Below are 16,221 nucleotides of genomic sequence, written 5' to 3'. Positions count from 1 at the left end.
ATAATAAAGGGGTAACTAAGGGAGAGATGCCCATGTGTCCATACTCGTGAATGGCAGGATTCTATACTTAGGAAGCCCTGAAATGTGTGTTTACACTAATTCTACTGTCACACGCCTACATTTTGATAGCTGCCATGATTACGAAAAAAAATCTAAATTACATCAAAGAGGCTCTAAAATTCCCAAGTCTTCTCATTTTCCCGCTAAACTTGAGAATTCTACTTGCTTTGTTAGCATATGGTTCGATTTCAAAAACTGTATTGAGCCAGGCACAGTGCCACACTGGTGTGGTCCCAGCCAGGCCAGAAGCTGAGCTGGGAGGGTGCTGAGCTCAAGGCCAGCCCAGGGAAATGAGTGAGATTTTCTCCATCAAGTGAGCAGACAACAGGACAGACCCAGACTGAAATCTCATGGAAACTCAACATGACAGACATCTCTAGGAAGAGGTAATCCATACAAACCCAGACTTGGTATACTTTCAGTCAAAAGTAATGGAATGTGATGTAATTCTAAACATTAAATGGCCCTGAATTAAGAGTTTAATAACATAATAGGCAAATTTTTTTTATATATAACATATTGACCAATGTAGTGTTTCTAGAAAACCAAAGTAACATAGTGAATATAAAAAATCTAAATAATAAAACAACCTCACGGACTACGTCCCATGATAAAAGATGAGAAATGCTTCGTGTCTGAGGCATTATACTTCTTGAAGTCTTTTTATTTAGCGATTTTTGGTAAGGCGATATACCATAGAAAGGCATTTCGCTGGCAGTGACGTATGTATATAGTCTACCCCTTTGTTGGAACTGCTTTAACGTTCTGTACAAATGAAGAAAAGCATCGATGCATATCCTTGGTTGACCGATATTAGCAACTACATGAAATGTCGCCGAATGGGTGCTTGCACACATTAGCTCGTAAGGGATGCTAATTCTCAAACACAGGAACGAAGCTGCTTGTGGAAGGGTTTGCGAGTCATCACGACCAAGACACCTGCACGGTTTCTCCACTCCTCACAGCACATTTATTTCAGTATTCCATGTCGGTCCTTAGCATGAGCATAGTGTTACACAATTTTTATACATATAATCACATCCAAAACAAGCTCTAAGATTGAAATTGTAAACATTCTCATCATATGTAGAAATATTTTGTGTATTAATAGTTCTGCTAACTGATCAAATTTGGAAGATAATATAAATGAGAAAGTCTATTCTAAATTGTGTAGTGAGCCTTGTTTATTAATTACATTTCTACAATGTTAAATAAAGAGACAACCCTGTCCTGTAAGCATGTCAAACTGTACGTAAAACATTACAAAGAAACAAGTCTGTTAACAAAAGTATGTCTTGCAATAAAGAACATTGGATTTGTAAAATCTACTATGATACAAAGATGGAAAGGGTAATAGCATCTTTGTTGACAAAGTAGGAGGTAGCATGGACGCACCACTTCATTGTCTGAGAAAAGCAACTGCAGGAAGACGGCTTCCTCACCGCAGGGAACTTCCAGGACTATGTACAGAGTTCTTTTAGAAATACTTGTTTAAACAAATCTCCCTCCAACTTTTTAGTATAAAAAAAAAAAACAAACCATTCCATGTGATTTAAAAAAAAAAAAAACACTTACACATCCAGACAGATAGTTCTCTGCCCTATCCGGGTGAACAGTCTCAAACTATGAAGTACATGATATTTAATGCCCTAAGTTGAGTAAATTTAGTTAGCAGTTCCTGGTATTATACAAAACACTAAATACATACCAACAAAATATAATATCTTAGTTTTCTATATAAGTGTGGGGAAAAAACAGTCTTGATTCTGGTAACACTGCAGAGAACGTAACTGTCAGTAAGTCTGTCTGTGAATTCATGTGCAACACTTTACAAATGGCTCTCAGATGTAAGACCTTTGAGTAAACTCAGCCAACGAAACTCAGTAACCCTTAAAAACACATTCCACCCTATATAAAATATATATATAGGCTACTCACTGTCTCAAGTATTCAGATGCTCTGATGTCCCGTAATTCACGTCCCCCACTGTTCCTACTTTAGCATTTATAAATGGATGTGGCTTACAAAAAAAAAATTTAAATTTACATCCAATTAAATTTGCTATTGAAAAGGACTCCTGGTTCTATGAAGCTGCTTCTGCCATCAGTAAAGAGAACGAGGCTTCTGTAATGGAGGCAGGCTTTTTAAGTAGTGATGTGACTTCCACCATGCCAGCTCCAGTCCGTGGAATATTAGCGTTTACAATGTGTCGTTGTAAGTGCTTAATCCAGTCTTCCTGAACAGACAATGGTCCCCGAAAGACTAGGCCACAAAACCTACAAAACAAGAAGTGGATAATGGTAGTTCTTTTCATATAACTAATTCTATTTAAAATTAATTCACATAAAGCCCCTAGTGCAGGAAACAAATCTCATCGTACACTAGACAGAGCACTTGTTTAATAAATCAAGGGTTCTCAACCCATGGGTCCCAACCCCTTGACGGTCGGATGGCCCTTTCACAGGGGCCGCCTAAGACTACCCTGTGCATCAGATTTTACAATACAGTTTATAATACTACAATTACAATACTGTCGTTGGGAAGTAGCAATGAAAATAATTGTATGGTAGGGGGAGGGTCAGCACAACATTTAAGTTCTGTTATTAAAGGGCCACAGATTTAGGAAGGTTGAAAACCACTGGTTTGAATTAAGTGGACTCAATTTACACCTTTATTAACAGGTTTAGTAAATGTCCTTAATTTTTGTAGCGGTTGTAATATTATCTGAGTTAAAAGTAAGTAAATAGGTTTCTTAAAAAACCATCTAGGTGCACCGATATTTCGTCGGCCTTAAGGGAGCAGGGCCCTGAGCCTGGAGTGCCATGCCTGACCCATGTGGGTGCTGAGAGCAAAGCATGGGTCCTCTGGAAGAGCAGCCAGCGCTCTTAGCTGTTGAGCCGCTTCTCCTACCCACTAAACTCTTCTATACCATCTACACTCATCCACGGGAATTACTCCCAAGTGTCTCTCCAGTGCAGAAGGGCACTGCATCCACGACGGTGCACGGAGGAAGGAAAAGAAAATGTGTTTTCAACAAGCAGGAACTTAAAGACAGTAGAAACAATCCAAACTAAACTGATCAAATATATAAAGCACAACTAATAGACCACTTCTATAAATTACAGGCATCTGGCTGATATACAAACCCAATCTTACATGTTGTTGAAGCAAACCTAAGTATATGATGAAGTAAGTAAGATTCTGCCTCTGCAAAATCCTAATTTATAATGTTTTGTTCAGTATGCCAAAAAATAAAACTGCCAACTAAAATAGTTACTGTGTCTCAAAGAAAACCTAAAGGGACAATGTCTGGCAACGAGACAAATACCTGCATCGGAGAATGTAGACCTCGTCAGCACCATGAGGCAATGTCAGCATCTTCTTCTTGCTTCCAGATCTTGACCTGGACTTCTTCTGTTTACAATCTAAGGCTAAACAAAAGAAGAGAAACACTTAACATTCCTCGTATGTTTAAAGCACACTTATGCAACAGAGAGACCGCGCCACCTACGCCCCATCAGAGAAGACTGTGCTCCACTTCCCGTTTACGGGGCATGGGCTAACTCGCGGGGCCTCGCCCCCACAGCGGCATCTGATTTGCACATGTGCTCTGTGACGCTTTTTCCAAATACAGCTCTCCACGCACACAGACTGGAGGAAATGTGGCTGAAGAACCGGAAGCTCAGCAGGTCAATAATAGCAATAATGGAAATTTTTACTTTTGATCACACGTAATTTTAAACATCTTTTTTCCAGGAAAATTACAACTTTTTAATGTTAACCGATTAAATTAGCATTTTATTACTAATCGATTAAATAGATCTAGCAAACTGAGCAATGGAATGTCACAGTGTAACAGAAAGCTCAATGAAAAGTCAGTTTCTGTGAAATTCAAGAGCAAACATAGCTCAGTTTTCATCTTTAAACTCAACTTCTATTACATGTACAATCATACAAATGTGGATTTTAGTAGAAAACAGCTACAAACCTGTTGCCTAAGTTCACAGCTGGATCCAGTGTTTGATGCCAACTATTCTTTACAGTTTTCATCCTATATTTTCTCCAGTAGTTTATTTTAAAAATATGATTTAAGAAAATACTTTTTTTAAGGGTAGGCAAAATTTTAGGCTAGTTCTGACATTTTTCCATTGCTTAATCTTTCCCTTTAATTATTTACTTCAAAGGTATGAGTCAATGGAAGAAGAGATTTTCATCAGTTGAACAGATAGGACACATGCTCTACAGTCTTTGGGCAGAGCTACAGCGTTCCTTTGGACAAAGGGATGATGGGAAGTGCGGGTGCTGCTTGTCAATAGCAGGAAGAGAAAGAGTTCATCTCTAGGGTCCAAGCGCAACAGAAGACAGGACCACTCAGATGGCCTTCGTTCTTCTAAGAGAACAGGGCGGGCTGCTCAATGCAAGAGAACAGGTGTTGCCATCACAACACCAGAGACCACAGTTCCTCACGACAGCCGAAATGCACACTGCAAACTGAAAACTGTAGGAACCTAAATCTCAGTCACGATTTCCAACTTTTTGCCTCTTGTCTGCTTAAAAGTAAAATCCAAGACTCATGGTTTTTTTCTATTTATTATTAAAACGAAACGCCAGTAAGCAAAGAACGATTAGAAGTCAGGCACTGAAGAATAGCTAATTCAAAGCTAAATAACCCAGCCCTAGAAAATTCTTTTAAGATTCTCCTCAGTTATTTGAGATGAGAGTCTGATACTCAGCAGGGACTCAAATGCTCTGGACCAAAAACAAAGCAAAGTCCGGCAATTTAACCGCTGGCATCCAGAGGAGGCCACAAAGCAGTCTGGGCAGCACTCCGCTCTGATGCCACCGCACACTCGTTTCACACGGTGGCAACCACGGGCTCTGCACTGGCTTTGGTATTCACCAGAGGTCTTCACCAGACCTAGTAGGAATGAGCCAAACACCACCCACTTCTTTTCCAGAGCTGCGACAGTCATGTGCACTCGGGAAGTAGAGTTCGGAGAACTTCTAGCTGTCAGCTACTCCCTTCACCTACGAGACATGTGACGTCTGCCTCTGTGATGTAGGACATAGGTTTAGCTTTAGTTACAGCCTTTCAAACTTGCTATACTCTGTTTACAAGTCCTTGTAGAACGCAGATAAATGACTGCAGGATACAAACAGGATGTATTATGACCCCCGCAAAACATCCAGGACTGCAAACGGTCAAAAGGAAGTCAAGGGATGTGTCCAAGCTCCCAAACTCAGTTCCTCAGACATGCTGTGACACCCGGAAACTGAACAGCCGGCATCTCTAAGATATTTTACTTAAATGAAGAAGAACAATATTTTCTGAATTTTGATACTGTACATACTCTCAGAAGGTGTTTTATGAATGACAATATCTAAGGTTGTAAATGAAGCCACCAAAGTTCAGCACTGATATTTGGAGGTGGCATGACATCAGAACACTGGGAGACCATCACTGTGCAGCTGGTAATTTCTGATAACTAGTTTTCCAAGTCAGGTTACAGATGTTCTTGTGTTAAGAGTCCTTATAAGCTTAAGATTAAGATATTTTAAATCTCACACCCCTGGCAACAAAACCTGAAAGTCTAAAATGTCTTAACATCTTCATTATTTTAAAATCCCTTGTTTCCCAAAAGCATTGTTTAGTAAGTGAAATGAGCACACTGAGCACACAACCCCCCTGTAATGCAGACCACACATTTATAAAACTCTGTAAACAGCTGAGTAACAGGAACACGGCACCTCTGCATCAAAGACAACTTACAAACAATGTTCCGTGGAAAGCAAAGGACAGCACCCATGCGTGTCTGTCACAGAGCACTGGCCCTCACATGCCTGCTCAGACTGCAGAAAATGTGCAGGGAACCAGACTCATCCAGAAGACTGCTTAGAAATCTTTCTAACTCAGGTTATCTGGGTATATGGAAGACGGACACTTGTTCCTGCAAAATTACTCACAAAGACAGTGAACTGAGCTACAAGGACATATACAAAGGTTCAACAACCTAACTTTTAGTAAAACAGCTATGTTTTTACTAAATATGGAAAAAACCCAAAAGACCCCACAGTGTTATGAAAATACAGTCCAAAGCACAAAACAGATGACAACAAGCACACCATTAGATGACACACAGTCCAGAGACGAGCCTGTTTTCAGAACAATTATTTCATTTTGTACACAGCAGAAAAAGAAGTCACTTTTGGTACTGACGTAATTATATAAAACCTTTTGCTTTTTCCATTGTTCTGTTCATTGTATACAGTAATTTTTCCAAGAAAATTTTCTTTTCTTCATTATACAAATGACTCCAGAGGAGGAGGATTTATTCGGTGTCACCTGAAGCTTCTGTGGCCAAGAAGTACATCATGGCTAAACTAATGTTCACCACTAACATTTCAAGTGCACTCAGTCATCCCTGCCCAATCTGCTCCTTTTCTGACTGACGACTGGTCTGTCTATGTGTCTCAGTGTGCTGTCTGCTGCTGGAACAGAACACCGTAGACCGGGTGAATGGAAGAAGAGAAGCGATTGGCTCACAGTCCTAGAGACAGGAGTGTGGCATCCACTGTGGCGACAATAACTGTTCAACAATAACATGGCAGGCAGATGGGTAGGTGCTCAGAAAACCAAGAGAACACTGGGCAAACTCATTCTTACCATTCCTATGCTAACCAGCCCGTTTGTAAAGTACAGTGTCAGCCCATTCGTGAGGACAGAGACTTGTAGCTTCTGATCATCTCTTAAGCATCTGGTCTTCAATAATAAGACAGACATTCTCATTTCAAAAGACAAGAACAAAGAAAAAACGTATCCTTTGTAACTGTAAAAGCTACTAAGAAAAGCACCAAGAAGGCTCTTGGGCCGCCACACTGGAAGTCGGGGCCGCCCTCCCCTACAGCTTTGCGGCTGGGCAGGGCAGTCTTCTGCTCTCAGGTGCGAGTCCTGTGCCTGTACTTGTCCAGGCTTGTGTCACAGGCTGGGGGCTCCCACTGCAGGGTCCTAGAGGACTCTGACTCCCACAGCCCACAGCTGCCCTGGTGGGGACTCATTCTTCAGCCCCCATGGAAGGAAGCCATGCTCCTGCTCTTCCTAGGTTCTGGGGCTTGGAGGTTTAACATCACCTGGAAACAGCACAGGCTTCCCACTTGTATCTTCTTGAGTGAGTCTGCTAGATCACATGGTCACTTAAGTCAAAGCTGCCACAGTCCTACAAGCCCTCGGTCCTTACCATACTGACTCCTTCACCTTCCTCACCTTGTCCGTCACCAGCCTGACTCCGGCCTCACTTTCGTTACAGTTGTCTTCTGCAGCTGACTGCAGCTAAGGCGAACACTAAGCTACCCAATGCTCTGCTGTCGGGAAATGTTACGCACCAGATAGCCCACTCCTCCATTCCGTGTTCCACACAATTCTGCCCAATTCTTCACAACAATATAACAAGGATGACCTTTACTCTTGTTCCTCATTTTTGTCTGAGCATTAACAGAGTGGCCTTTTCTGTCCACATTGCTACCATATTCCAATCACAACCACTTAAGGAATCTACAGCTTCCTTCCGATCCCACACCAGAATTACTCAATGTTCTGCACACAGCAGCACAAGCTTCTTTTGTAGCACACTCACCTAAATCTTCCTCCTCCGCTGATCCTGTAGCTGCAAAGGTGGTGTTTCTAACAGTCCTACTTCTTGGCAACAACTTAACTCTCCAAGTAAATACACTCATAATTCTGGAGCCTGGTGAGTGAGGGCCTTTGTGTTGGACTGACTGCATTACGGCACCAGAAGAGGGAGGGGATGGGGGAGCAGAGGAAACTGGACAAGCCATTCTTCCTAGAGAAACCAGCCCTTCAGTAGCTAGCCTCCTCCCTACATTAGTAAGGCCTGCATGAGGGGTCAGCCCTGACGGCCTGCTTAGGCTAAAGACCTCTTAAAGCTACTACAAGTTACAACAGTAATTAAATTTTAGCCCAAGTTTTCTGGGGGGGATCTTCAAATGACACAGCCCTGGGCTACGGTGAAGCCTAATGGTCATATTATACAGACACCAGATAGAAACGGTTAACATGTTCAATGTGGGAAGGCAAAAGCAACTACAGGTTTATCTGGAAACAACAGCAGGATTTAAATTGTCGCCCACAGGTAAGCCACCATTCCGGCAGGCACCACTGAAAAGCTGGCGGGGACGGCGCTGGTGGCAGCTGAGGTGGGAAGAGGACCCACGTCCCAAGAATATTCAAGTGTGAGTCTGAGGAACTCAACTCTAAATACGGCCTCTAATCCTCCAAGGCTCATAGACTCAACCATATACAAAATTGTGCACACAAGCATTTTCTCTTTCTCAATTTCAACAGAAAAAGAACTAGGCTTGGGGTTATTTTTGAAGAAATGCTAGCTGGTACAAGACAGGAATTAAGGGAAGCAGGGGATCTTTTGCTTTAAAAACGAATCTGTTTTTTCACTTAAGCTTTCTGTGTGCATAGATGTGCAGCTGCATAGGGCTCCACACTTGGGTTTAATTCTGTTACTACAGTCTTGAAATTTTTAATAATTTTCAAACAAAGGCTACTACATATTTATTTTGCATGGGGCCATACAAATGCACTCAGTGTCGTGTCCTGAATACCTAGTTCCATATGGTGCTGTGACTATGAAATAGTAATTGACCCCAAATCAAAATAAACAATCAGGGAGGGATAAATGTACCTGGAAACATTTTACTATCTCACCTGGAAGAGGGGATATGCAAACAATGTGGAAAAGAGCCTTAATTACACTTGAGTCTATGTGGAGAAGAAAACCCAGCACAGTTGTAGATGCCCCCCCCCCCCACTGCTTCAATGCTCAGCTATACCCAGGCACAGGAGGAAGACCCAGACATAAACACAATAGGACAGCAGATATTACTTCTCTATGGTAACAAGGAAACAAAGTTAAAATTGTCTAAGGTGAGTTGGGTTCCACGCTGTTTTATTCAGCAAAGCAAGTGTTTGTCAAGAAGAGGAGTTACTCCTCTTAAACTCAGACACGCATAAAACACAGAACAAACATTAAAACACACACTAATGAATCTGTGAGTCACTTCAGCATCTGAACCAGACTCCTGCCCTCCATAGGCCTCTGTATTTCTGAGACATCACCTGAGGGATGACTAAACAGACAGACAAGAGAGTCCAATTACCTTCCCCATAGTCACTTTCAACTTCAGGAAGACAGATGAGTCTGGCTTTTAATCATTTTTTAAGACTATATATTCCAACAAAGTTCAGAACTAAAAGCAGACATGGTGCTCACCAGATCATTTTCTTCCAGGGCATCTTCTAGCTGAGATTCTCTGTGTGTGTTACACATACATACAACACTGGACAGCAAGAATTCCTCAAATTATACACAGAACAAGGAAATGTATGTTCTACTTCTGCGCCTCTGAGTAAGCGAGGAAGGAAATCTCCAACAAGCCTCTCTTGGCCTACTCTCACAAGAGGCAGTTAGAGTACATTTGTATTATACCTGTCTTGGGGGTTCTGTTGCTGTGAGGAAACACCACGACAAAAAGCAACTTGGGGAGGAAGGGTTTATTTTGTCTTCCAACACTCAGGTCTTCACTGAAGGCATGTGGGGCAGGAACTGAAGCAGGAGCCTGGAAACTGGCCTGCTCCTCATACCTTCTGCGGCCACAAAGCTAAATATAACAGCTTCTTTATACCATCCCGGACCATGGGCCCAAAGGTAGCACCACCCACAATGGGCTGAGACCCTCCTACATTAACCAAAAAGAAAAACAGAACAAAAAACCCACCATAGGCCAATCTAGGTTCTTAACTGAGGTTCCCTCTTCTCGAATGGTAGTAGCTTGTCTTAAACTGACAAAAAAAGAAAAAAAACTAACCAGGATAATCCCAATACTGCTGTATATACCATATAAGGTCAACTATGGCAGAACGCCTACATTTAGTTCTGGCTAACAACATATTCTGTAACCATAATCTAGACCATAAACATTCAAAAATTCATGTTAGACGAGAAATCACAGCAGGCTCAGAGAACACAACTGAAGATATTTTGGACACATTAAAAATTATTAACATAAAAAGCAAATCCTAAAAAATTAGTAAGTAGGGATAGCAGGATACTAGAAACTGACAAGGCTGGCAAAACACAATCAACAGAATTAAACTTTGTAACCAAGGACAAGCAAAACAAAACAAAACCTAATAAACTCAGGCGTTTCATCTGCAGAGATGTCACCTAGACAGCTAGGTGAGGAGGAATTGCTGGACGAGTGACCGAGGGTAGCCGTCCAGGGGGCATCTATAGACCCCTGCCCTCAAGCCACCTGCCTCTTGCCCCTTGTAACAAATCTGCCAGGTGTTCTCCTTGGCTCCCCCCCACACTGGCTGTCTGTCTGTGTCCCCACCTCACCTTCCTGTGTCATTCATTTCTCTAGCATATGACTTGTAAAATGAATTTCTCCTCTCCCTAACCAAATCTTTTATTTAAAAAGTGTTTTCCAAAGCATCAGATAAATGCTTTTAAAAAGTATCTATAAAAGGGATTTTAAACCCAACCTTTAATCCCAGTACTCAGAGGCAGAGGCAGGCAGATCTCAGTTACATGTTGTCTAATCTACAAAATGTGTGCCAGGAGAGCAAGACCTACATAGAGACCCTGTCTCAACACACAGAGAAGGGTTAGCCTCACTAGTCCGCCCCAGCACTCACTAGCTTCCGATGTCCTCTACTGATCTCAACCATCCAGATCAGTACTAGATCTAACTCCCTACCTCCCAGGACTTCTAGGAACTACCTACCTCACACTTCCCACATTACCCCTCCTTTTCCAAGTATGGCTCCTTTCCTCTCCAGACCCTACCTTTCCTTTTACACTTGCTCTCCGTGAGGCTCACACCAAACCGACACATGCTGGGATGGGGTGTGGCTCCTTTTTGGTACATGTTCTTAGCATGCAAAAAACACTGGATTCCAATGCCAGCACCTAATGAGCCAAACCTGGAACCAATTCTGTCAGAGGCTCGCGGGTGGTTCCTAGTAAACTCGCTACAGCGCGTTCTTGCCTCTGCGCTTGCCCAGTGCTTCACAGCTCATCCGCCTCGCCTCACCTGCCTATCTTAGGGTCAGGTGCGCATGGACATGTTTCTGACTCTTGACTCTGTAGTGCCTAGCACAAAGCTTAGACCACAGCAGAAATTGAGGGGATGCTTGCCGAATCAGTGAGGAATCAGCCAGCATCTTTGGGTGTAGCGGGCAAACTGCCCACGCCTTTCCTTGCACAATAGAACTGTTTCTCGGTCCCTTTATAGGTTATGCTAAATGGGCACAAGGCTACATTTCTCCATCTGTTTCACAAGGTGAAAATAACAACCAAATGGCTGGGGGAAGACAAGTCAAGTTAGGCACTAAGGAAGTAATCTCAGAAAAATGTACTCAACCAGAACCATTCATTTTCTTGTTTGAGTAAATAACACATTACAGCCACATAAACACAGATACGTTTTTTTATCCCATCTACCTCATAACTGAGGCCAGTTACAGCTAAGAAAATATGGAAACTGTCTTGTGGACAAGTCAGAATATCCCCTGTGCTCCTTTCGTGTTCATGGGAGTCCATGCATGCAGGGACGTAGGAATCAAACCAGTCCCCTTCCTTCCTAGGTCTGCTCAAAAGGTGACCTGCGCTAGGCAAACCACCTGAACGCTGGCCCCCTGTGCCCCCATGGCAGGCTCTATCACCTGAACGCTGGCGCTATCACCTGAACGGCAGGCTCTACCACCTGAACGCTGGCCCCCTGTGCCCCTACGGCAGGCTCTATCACCTGAACGCTGGCTCTATCACCTGAACGGCAGGCTCTACCACCTGAACGCTGGCCCCCTGTGCCCCTACGGCAGGCTCTATCACCTGAACGCTGGCGCTATCACCTGAACGGCAAGCTCTACCACCTGAACGCTGGCCCCCTGTGCCCCTACGGCAGGCGCTATGCTGTGCACACTGTTCTCCAAGGGCTGCTGTCGCCAAGGACGCACCCCAAAACTCATTTCAAAGCCAATCCCGTCGAGAGAATTACCAAGGTTTCTGCTTTTGAGTGAGAGTTGCTTTAAACAGTTTGAAGATCACGCTCTGCTTCTACTCGTCAGGACTGAATGACAGTGCCAAAGGAGCAAGCACTCCGCCAGCACAGGAGTGACTTTCCCAACGGTTTAGGAGCCCGTTCAGCACCTGGCTGAGTTCACTGGCACTTATAAGAGTACTGTTTCACTAAAGCTGAAAACAGGCAAAATACTCATTTATAACATGCAACCTACAATTGCACTCTAAAAATAGATCATTTTAAAAGTAAAGTGTTTATTTTTTGAAAAGCAGGTACTGACAATGATGTTGAAAATCCTTTTCTCATTTCTTAATTATGGTGGGCTGGTCACTTTAGAAAACTGGGTCCTTGTTTCTAATTAGACTCATATCTAGACTCCACTAAAATGTTCTCCACTTTAAATCCGCTTTCATTTTGGAATTATCCAACAGAAAGACTTCTTGTATATAGCAGAGAATAGCGCCTGGGGACAGCCTATGTAGGGCAGTCTTGGTCTGAACCCCAGTTGTGCTATGAGTAACTCTCCAAGTGTAGACAGATAACTCCGGCTACAACAGGAAGAAAGCCTAGACCATCAAACAGGCTGTCCCTATGTGCCATGCTTGGGAGGGCACAGCAGGGATACTGGCAGTGACTTTCCACTCTGACCGCCTCCCGTCTTCAGTGTCTACAACTGCATGATCAAAGTGCAGCTGTGTGAGAACTGAACCCTCACAGCCAAGCTCTCAACAGTAAACTAAAGCCGGCAGTTCTTCTCCTTTTCAGACAGACAGTGCTCCGCCGTCTGCAGATAAAGTCAAGAAATAGAGTGAAGAAGCAGAAGACACAGCATAGACCAAGCATAGACACAGCACACAGCAAGGCCATAGATGTAACTTGTAGAACATGAGGAGGAACAAGAAGCTGGGCAAACAACTACTCAGGGAAGCAGAAGAGCAAGAGAACTTAGAAAAGATTAGAAAAAGGATCTTAATAGAAAAAAAGTATATTTTAAGACTTGAGAGAAATGATAATTGCTAAAGCGGGCAGTTTGAAGGAGCGCAAAGCGACGAGCAAAGCATTCCCAAGGTGTGGGAAGTGCACTCTGAGCAGGTAAGCCGACATGCTCACAAGCATGAGTACAGAGACTGCTGGCAAAGCTGGACCAGCCAACCAAAACCAGCACAGAAATGTGAACCTTAACACTTCTATTTGCATCTAGGTTTAGGAACCCTAAATGAAGGTGAGGGGCACTAAAGGGAAAATATTCTTAAGACTTTCCCCCTTGAAGATTCAATCTATACACTAATGAATTATTCTACATATTTGAAATTTCACTGTGAATTCCTTTCCTAATAAAGCATCGTTTCCAAAGTAGCACTATTGTCTTTTTCATGCTTTTTAACCAAAGAGGTGTCTTCATTAAAATCTATTAATAAAAAAATAAATTTGGAAATAAAAAATAGTATAGTTTTAAAAGAACAGAATTAATACAGACAAAGTTCACCTCCGATGGGTTATTTTCTCCTAACCAATCAGCATGAGTCAGATGAAAACTCATCACTTCAGTGCGTGTTCAAGCGTTGCTTACCGGGGGGCTCCAGCTACCGTCTAACACTGGCACCAGAGCACTGCACCAGGCAGACGTGGTGATGTCTGTTCGCACATACCTGTGCCCGTCACAAGGGCAGCACTCTTCCTTCGTGCACAAGCGCGGAAGTGGCTGGACAGGCTAACAGCACTTGTAGACGTCGTATTGCAATGCACACATGTTCTAAGCTTCACAGGCACACCTATCCTTCAAAAAAAAACACTATAATCCAGTTCTCACTTCAAAAAGGGAAATTCTCTTAGCTTAATGTGTGTAGAAAAGCACCACAATAAAGATGATTTTTAAAGCGCTCGTTGAGTTGGCTTAGCTTGAATTTAAGGAAGGGAGTTAAGGGCTAGCAGTTGGCAGTTAGTATTCAGAGTCACTTTCTGGCAGATGTCTGTGTTATGCAGATCATTTCTGAAGCCTACGGTAATGATGTGAACAGCACAGCTCTGCTGGGAAAGTTCAAAGCTTACAACACAGCAATAGAGAATGACAAAGTCTAGTGGACAAAGTGGTAATCAAAGTGTTGTGCCCACAAAACCGTACAAGGCACGACTAAATTTGGCTTTCCAATGAAGGCTGGAGAGGAGGTGGTAGACACAACATTTTATTCAGGGCATTTTATGTTCATTAATCTGAATGCTCAATCAATAATGCCAAGTCAATGATTTGAAGTTTTTTGCTAAAATCTTTGTGCTAAATAAATGATCAACAAGCCAATACCACCACAGGAAAGGAAACGTTGAAAAAATAGAAACTCTAAACTTTTCAGACAACCCTCACTTCAGTAGGTGTCCCCAACACTATCATGGCGGTCACAAAAAATTCTGTATCATGGTGAACACAACTAACACGCTCTCTGTGCTTCATCCTTCTTAAAAGGAGAAAACTACGGCCTTTGAAAGACTCTTTACTTGGAATAAAGCAGTCTACTATCCAGAATCCTGCATCAGAGAAAGCATTGTTTCAGGCTATTAATATTCCCCTAAATCAAAATTACAATACAAATATTAGAGATATTTAGTGCTTGCCAAGAGGTGAATCAGAATTACAGTAATTTGATTCTTTACTAATCCATGGGCCAATTTCTATTAGCTAAGACACGTCAACTGGGGCTCACATACACAAACCTTTCAACACTCTTAACCTCAAAACAAATAAACCCAAAACACCCTTCTAGTGTTTGAGTATAAACCAGACAGATCCTTTCCCAATACATTCGAAATATCCCTTCAACAGAAACTTGGCACACCAGCACTGACAGAGGCACCTGCTCTGCTGCAGAAAAACACAACTGTAAAATCCAAAGGCCACGCAAATTTTGTTCATATTGACTACAGTTCTCAAAAGTCACACCATCCCATAATACAGTGAGCTTCCGAGAGGAGACGCTTGTTTGGGTTAATGGCATCGGGCACCAGTCCTTTGGTCTAAGAAGTTGTTCTGGACTGCCTTGCCTAAGCAGCAGACACCAGCAGCTCAGTTCTGAAAACAGCTCTCTGCAGCACTGGCAGAGGCGTGCCAGGTCTTCCCTTTCAACAGTGCAGTGCTGATACACGTCAGCCTCCCATATTACAGCAGCCGCTTTTCCCAGGTCAGCTGGTCTGGTGTAGGGGTGTGTGTGCGTGTGCATGTGTGTGTGTGCACTTTGCTTTGTTTCTCGACTTACATTCAGACCAAGACATGAGGCAGAGACTCAGTGCTGCCGGGCATCCACCTGGGCCACAGCAGAATAACAAGTGTGCGCTGCGAATGTGCAAACGGAAGATGCTCAGGAGGCACTGCCCAGAGGCTCCAGCTCACAAAGCCCTCAACTGTGTTCAAATAACAGTCACAAGCGTCCTCTTACCTGAGTGCACAGTCAAGTCCATTTTTTGTGGTTGATACATCAACGGACTGTCGTCGTTTAGTGGAAGAACACATTTCTGAACAAATCTCTTCCTTGCCGTCTGGTTATGAATCTTCTGAGGAGAAAGAGCAGAATTCCTTTCGTCCCCCATCCTTTTGTTTCTAAGAAGTTCTATCAGTGTAAGAGACTGGTTCTTTCTTCCACTGGGCAGTTCGGGTTTTGTTTCGTCACATTCGTTTAGGAAACTCAGGCGTTCTTCCTCTGAAGCAGACACTGACAGAGCCTCTGTCTTTAGGCCGTTACGGTATTCGTCGAGAGGTAGAACATCCTGAGACAGGAAGTCGTCCCCTGACGTGAGTTTCTGAGCTACGAAGGGTCTGGGAATGACGCGACGATTGTTCAGGGCCTTTAAAATCTTCTCGTACTTCTCTTCGTTCTGCATCATCTCGTTCAGAACACAGATCGGAGACTTGTGAGCATCCCACTTAGTTTTCCCAAGTCTTTTCAGATGGCCTCTGACATGATTTGATAACCCAATCTTTGTGTCAAACCAACCACCACAGAGCTGACAAGTGTGTTCAGAAGTAGTCTCAGCCTTCTCTACAGCTAAAAGAGACGGTTAGAG

General features: G+C 43.0%; 1 protein-coding gene across 28 annotated transcripts in view; it reads right to left on the bottom strand.

The window, feature by feature from the left end:
• Nucleotides 1-1,002: 1,002 nt before the first annotated feature.
• The window catches only part of Znf644 (zinc finger protein 644), a 65,977-nt gene continuing 50,758 nt past the window's right edge, over nucleotides 1,003-16,221 (bottom strand). For 18 of the 28 annotated variants that reach the window (XM_075943906.1, XM_075943907.1, XM_075943905.1 and 15 more), the window contains 3 exons: nucleotides 15,597-16,202; nucleotides 3,389-3,491; nucleotides 1,003-2,336 (listed from right to left, as the gene is read on the bottom strand). In XM_075943906.1, the coding sequence (XP_075800021.1) occupies nucleotides 2,144-2,336; nucleotides 3,389-3,491; nucleotides 15,597-16,202 (902 nt within the window). In that variant the 3' untranslated portion in view covers nucleotides 1,003-2,143. The remainder of the gene's footprint in view (nucleotides 2,337-3,388; nucleotides 3,492-15,596; nucleotides 16,203-16,221) is intronic. The other 10 variants (XM_075943926.1, XM_075943927.1, XM_075943924.1 and 7 more) reach the window with 1 other exon arrangement.

The sequence above is a fragment of the Microtus pennsylvanicus genome, chromosome 12, assembly GCF_037038515.1.
Source record: "Microtus pennsylvanicus isolate mMicPen1 chromosome 12, mMicPen1.hap1, whole genome shotgun sequence".
Lineage (NCBI taxonomy): Eukaryota > Metazoa > Chordata > Mammalia > Rodentia > Cricetidae > Microtus > Microtus pennsylvanicus.
Note: the sequence above shows the minus strand (reverse complement) of the source record. Positions and strands in the feature narration are given on the sequence as shown.